Source organism: Mustelus asterias, chromosome 12 (assembly GCF_964213995.1).
Source record: "Mustelus asterias chromosome 12, sMusAst1.hap1.1, whole genome shotgun sequence".
Classification (NCBI taxonomy): Eukaryota; Metazoa; Chordata; class Chondrichthyes; order Carcharhiniformes; family Triakidae; genus Mustelus; species Mustelus asterias.
In genome coordinates, this window is record NC_135812.1 from 9,605,567 (window position 1) to 9,611,566 (window position 6,000).

Here is a 6,000-nt window from a genome sequence, read left to right on the forward strand (position 1 = left end):
CTTCTTGTGACCCCTTCTGGCTCTCCAAATTTCCTTCCTTAGTCCCTTCCTACAAGCCGTATACTCACCTAGATCCCTATCTTCGCCAAGCTCTCTAAACCTTTTGTATGTTTCCTTTTCTTCTCGACGAGGTCCTGCACAGCTTTCATGCACCATGGTTCCTTTAACCTACCAACACCTCCCTGTCTGCTCGGAACGTTGTCCTGTAGAACTCAAGACAGACATTCCTTGAAAAACTGCCATCTCTCTTCAGTACATTTCCCCGAGAATACCTCCTTCCAATTTACTCCTCTAATTTGCTGCCTTATGTCTTCATATTTCTCCTTACTCCATATGAACACTTTCCTAGCTTGCCTGATCCTCTCTTTTTCCAATGCAAGCATAAAGGAGATAGAGTTATGATCACTATCCCCAAGATGCTCTCCCACTGAGAGATCTGACACCTGCCCAGGTTCATTGGTCAGTATCAGATCAAGTACAGCCTCTCCTCTTGTAGGCTTGTCCACATGCTGTGTCAGGAAACCCTCCTGAACACACCTAATGAACTCCTCCCCATCCAATTCCCTTACCCTAGGGATATTCCAATCTATGTTTGGGAAATTAAAGTCTCCCATCACAACAACTCTGCTATTACTGCATCTCTTCAGGATCTGTTTCCCTATCAGCTCCTCCACCTCCCTGTTACTATTGGGCGGCCTATAGAAAACTCCCAACAAAGTGATCGACCCCTTCTCACTCCAAACTTCCACCCACAGAGACTCTGTAGACAATCCCTCCACAGCATACACCTTCTCTACAGCTGTGACACTATCCCTGAGCAGCAGTGCCACTCCACCCCCTCTCTTGCCTCCCTCCCTGTCCTTCCTGAAACATCTGAATCCCGGCACCTGGAGTATCCAGTCCTGTCCCTGAGACATCCAAGTCTCCGTAATGGCCACCATATCACACTTCCAGGCATCGATCCACGCTCTGAGCTCATCCCCTTTATTCACTATACTCCTGGCATTAAAGTAAACACATCTCAATCCTTTGGTCTGAGCTCTCCCCTTCTGTATCCCCCGTCCATCCTCCCTCTTGCACTGTCTATAACCCTTCTCTGTTACTGGTGTAACAGGCACTGGTGAGGCCGCAACTGGAGTACTGTGTGCAGTTTTGGTCCCCTTATTTGCGAAAGGATATATTGGCCTTGGAGGGAGTGCAGAGAAGGTTCACCAGGTTGATACCGGAGATGAGGGGTGTAGTTTATGAGGAGAGATTAAACAGATTGGGTCTGTACTCGTTGGAGTTTAGAAGGATGAGGGGTGATCTTATAGAGACATATAAGAATAATGAAGGGGATGGATAGGGTAGAGGTGGAGAGATTCTTTCCACTTAGAAGGGAAATCAGAACTAGAGGGCACAGCCTCAAAATAAGGGGGGGGCCGGTTCAGAACAGAGTTGAGGGGGAACTTCTTCTCTCAGAGGGTAGTGAATCTCTGGAATTCTCTGCCCATTGAAGTGGTGGAGGCATCCTCGTTGAATATGTTTAAATCACGGGTAGATAGTTTTCTGATCGATAAGGGAATTAGGGGATATGGGGAGCAGGCGGGTAAGTGGAACTGATTCGCTTCAGATCAGCCATGATCTTGTTGAATGGCGGGGCAGGCTCGTAGGGCCAGATGGCCTACTCCTGCTCCTATTTCTTATGTTCTTATGTTCTTATGTTTGCGAGCTAACTTCCTTGCTCCCAGTCACCTCGTCTCGATCCCCTTCCCCCAACCTATCTAGTTTAAACTCTCCCCAATGCGAGTCTTTACAGGTAATCAAGTCTTAAAGGTACAGACCTGTAAAGACTCGCATTCCAACCATTATCTTGTAAATTGAGTTTGTGTCTATATATGCCCTGTTTGTGAACACAACTCCCACTCACCTGATGAAGGAGCAGCGCTCCGAAAGCTTGTGCTACCAAATAAACCTGTTGGACTTTAACCTGGTGTTGTGAGACTTCATACTGTGCCCACCCCAGTCCAACGCCGGCATCTCCACATCATGGCTGATATTCACACAGGGGATTGCATTTCCCCAGGCTTGTAATTGAAAGATTTATTCTGCTTTGATATGACAAAAGTATTTTTGCTTTGTTGAAAGGACATCACAGCTCCTTCTGGCTTTGGCTGCACCTACCTGAGATATGAGTGTGTCGCATGCCATAGATAACCCCATACCTATGGAGATACCTGATACAGTTATTACCTGTCCAAAAGAAATAAAAGGAAGAACAAGCATTTAGCAATATCATCCCAGGTGTAATCAGTGTTTGACAAGATAAAGTTTAAAGATTCTTTATTAGTGTCACAGGCAGGCTTACATTAACACTGCAATGAAGTTACTGTGAAAATCCCTGAGTCGCCACACTCCGGCGCCTGTTCGGGTACACTTTGGGAGAATTTAGCACGGCCAATCCACCTAACCAGCACGTCTTTCAGACTGTGGGAGGAAACCGGAGCACCCGGAGGAAACCGGGCTTTTTACAAGGAGCATTTCATCAGGTACTAAGCTTGAAACTGATAGGAAGTAATGCAATTCCATCACTATCTTACAGTAAGGAGTCTCACAGTGCCAGGTTCGAGCCCAACAGGTTTATTTGGAATCACGAGTTTTCGGAGCGCTTCATCAGGTGAGTGAAGGAGCAGCGCTCCAAAAGCTCGTGGTTCCAAATAAACATGTTGGACTTTAACCTGGTGTTGTGAGACTTCTTACTGTGCTTATCCCAGTCCAACGCCGGCATCTCCACAGCATCACTATTTTATACCGGATACATTATGATGAATAAATATGCACAATCTGAACACAAACTCACCGCTGTGGCCAGACTAACTGCGCCCAATTCAACTTTTCCTAAATGTCCACAGAACGCAGAGCTGACAATGTTTATTAGAAGTATCATCAGCTGTGACAAGAACTGGCAAAAGAAAATGAAAGATTAGTACCATACTGGCCACTTCATTTTGATCAAATTCTTAGGGGATGATCATACCAAAAATGTTCTAAGTGCTGAATGAGTGTGAAAACAGGAGAGTTTCTGATCAGCATTCTCAGCGAGGTCACAAGTGAAATCTTACGCCACTTAATGGAAAAAATGATGCACAATCTGATTCCCACCAGTAGGTGGAGGGGTGGGGCCTAAGCTCACTGGAAAGCCGGCTGCTCACACTAGAGGGTGCAATTGTGCATATGCAGATCTCTCTGTTCTGTTGCACAGAGAGACCTGTCAATCACCTTCCCCCTGAATATCACGTGCCACCCCAATCGTTGGCCTCCCCAGATGATAGCCTCCCCCCCCCCCCTCCCCCGAACTCCCTGCATATCACTCTCCCCACCTCCTACCTTGGCCAATTCTGCCCCCTCCCCCGTCATGGCCCAGCTCCTCCCCTCAGGCCCCACCCCATCATGATCCCATCCCCCTGGCACTGCCTGGTGCCCAGTGGGCAGTGCCAGGGTGACCAGTGGGCAGTGCCAGGCTGGCACTGCCAGGGTGCCAAGCTGGCACTGCCAGGGTCCAAGGCTAGCAAAAAGCAATGCCTCCTCATGCCCTTCCCAGGCGTGAGGCTGATCTTGCCAGAAACCCAGGGCCAGTTAAGATTGCAAGAGGCGAGAAACTGGGTACGAACGCGATGTTTCGCCTCTCGCACGATCTTACCGTCTCGCCCCAGCCATCGACCGGCATGACGAGCTGGCAAGATCGCCCCCTTAAACTTTAAAAGGATGCTTGTAAACCAAATAAACCAATCATATTTCTCACTGAAAGGAATTTAATTCTTTCTTCAAAAATCAGATACAATTTGAAATTAAAGTTTTCAAGATTATGAAGGGAAGCTTCAAAGCTGATGCAGGCAAATACTCCATAAGACCATGAGACATAGGAGCAGAATTAGGCCACTCGGCCCATCGGGTCTGCTCCGCCATTCAACCATGACTGATATTTTTCTCATCCCCATTCTCCTGCCTTTTCCCCGTAACCCCTGACCCCATTATTAATCAAGAACCTATCTATCTCTGTCTTAAAGACACTCAATGACCTGGCCTCCACAGCATTCTGCGGCAAAGAGTTCCACACATTCACCACTCTCTGGCTGAAGAAATTCCTCCTCATCTCTGTTTTAAAGGATCGTCCCTTTAGCCTGAGGTTGTGCCCTCTGGTTCTAGTTTTTCCTACTAGTGGAAACATCCTCTTCACGTCCACTCTATCCAGGCCTCGCAGTATCCTGTAAGTTTCAATAAGATCCCCCCCTCATCCTTCTAATCTCCAACGAGTACAGACCCAGAGTCCTCAACCATTCCTCCGCTGGTAATGTGTGCAAATACCCAAATATATCAATTCTAAATGATGGTCTTTGAATAAAACAAAGTGATGCAATGAGATTTTCATCTTTTAAGATAGGAAGTTGTGCAATAAGTTAGCAGACAAGGTTATTGAAAAGGATTTTATAAATAGGTACAAGAAAAAGGATTGTATGATTGGAATCAGTGCATGAATTTTATTCATAGGTTCAGTAAAATTGATTATGTAAGCAAGTTTATTGAAGGAGATTGGGAGGCAATGAGGTGAATTTTCCCGTCCCGCTTGCCACGGGAATCATAGCGGGCGGGACACGAACCATGCAAAGGTCCATTGACCTCGGGTGGGAATTTCCAGCCTTGGGGCGAGCGCAACTGGAAAATCCCGCCCAATGGGTTACCTTTCCGAGGGATGTGATGGGATATTCAGTGGGTGTAAACTCACCACTGGCCCAGCCAGTTTAGAAATGCGTTTCACTTCCTGCCAGAAGTTGGTGGGTTTGAGTCTCCTTATTTTCCTCAGGAACAGGTTCCCGCAGGTTCCAGGAGTCTGGGCTACACTGTCGGAGCGTAGTTGCTTTGAGTTCTCCATTTTTCCAATCCTTCGCTAAAAAAAAAAGTTATTTTACTTCTCTCATTTGGGTGCCCCCCCACAACCCCATCCCACCAACCATTCCGAGATATTATTCCTCTCCATTGGGTTCCACAGCTCCTTCTGATATAATATATGGTTCCAATGTTCAAACTACTCCCACTCCTAGACATGTGGTCACGATTGATTCTTAATCATTGTCCTTTCAGAGCTGTAGGAAACGCACCGCCTACATTCAGGGTTCAAGGTCTTTTCAGAGTCTCTATGGGATCCTCTGTATGGTTTGCATTCGTTCAAAGACTTCATTTTAAGGTATTTCTGCTTATGGAATGAGGTGGAGATGCCAGTTTTGGACTGGGCTGGGCACAGTAAGAAGTCTCACAACACCAGGTTAAAGTCCAAATGGTGGGGGTTAATAGCCACTTAATAGCCAAGTTCCCCACACATGAGGATGGCCTTAACCGGGATCTTGGGTTCATGTCACACTGTGTAACCCCCACCATTTGGCCTGGGCTTGCAAAATCCTACTAACTGTCCTGGCTTGAGACAATACACATCTCTTCAACCTGTGATTATCCCTCTCTCCACTCACACTGTCTGTACCTGTAAAGACTTGATTACCTGTAAAGACTTGCATTCCAACCATTATCTTGCAGTTGTGTCTTTGTCTATATATGCCATGTTTATGAAACCTGCCTCTCCAATACCTGATGAAGGAGCAGCGCTCCGAAAGCTTGTGATACCAGATAAACCTGTTGGACATTAACCTGGTGTTGTGAGATTTCTTACTCTGCCTATGTAACGAATTGTGCTAAGCTTTAAAGCTAACCTAAGCTAACTCGGCCACGTTTTAAAACTCAGCTTGGAATTCTGGGTTTAGCCTAGAAAATTGACCACATTTGAAAGTGCACCAGTAACAGAAACGGTTTTTGTCATTAACAAGCTTTCGTGGTCGCACAGCTGCGAATTGTTTTTGAAAATTAGAGACTATGTGTGCCGGTGATTTAATAACAAAGGAGAACCAAAAAGCTACATTGTGGTGACAGCTGTCTGCAGTTTCAGTTGTTGTTGTGTCGAATGCTGCAAAGTTT

General features: G+C 46.3%; 1 protein-coding gene across 1 annotated transcript in view; it reads right to left on the bottom strand.

The window, feature by feature from the left end:
- Positions 1-4,909, bottom strand: part of LOC144501866 (multidrug and toxin extrusion protein 1-like) — a 46,317-nt gene extending 41,408 nt beyond the window's left edge. Inside the window, exons 1-3 of the mRNA XM_078225911.1 lie at positions 4,763-4,909; positions 2,840-2,941; positions 2,164-2,232 (exon numbers count right to left, since the gene is read on the bottom strand). Coding sequence (XP_078082037.1) covers positions 2,164-2,232; positions 2,840-2,941; positions 4,763-4,909 — 318 coding nt within the window. The remainder of the gene's footprint in view (positions 1-2,163; positions 2,233-2,839; positions 2,942-4,762) is intronic.
- Between the last annotated feature and the right edge of the window lie 1,091 nt (positions 4,910-6,000).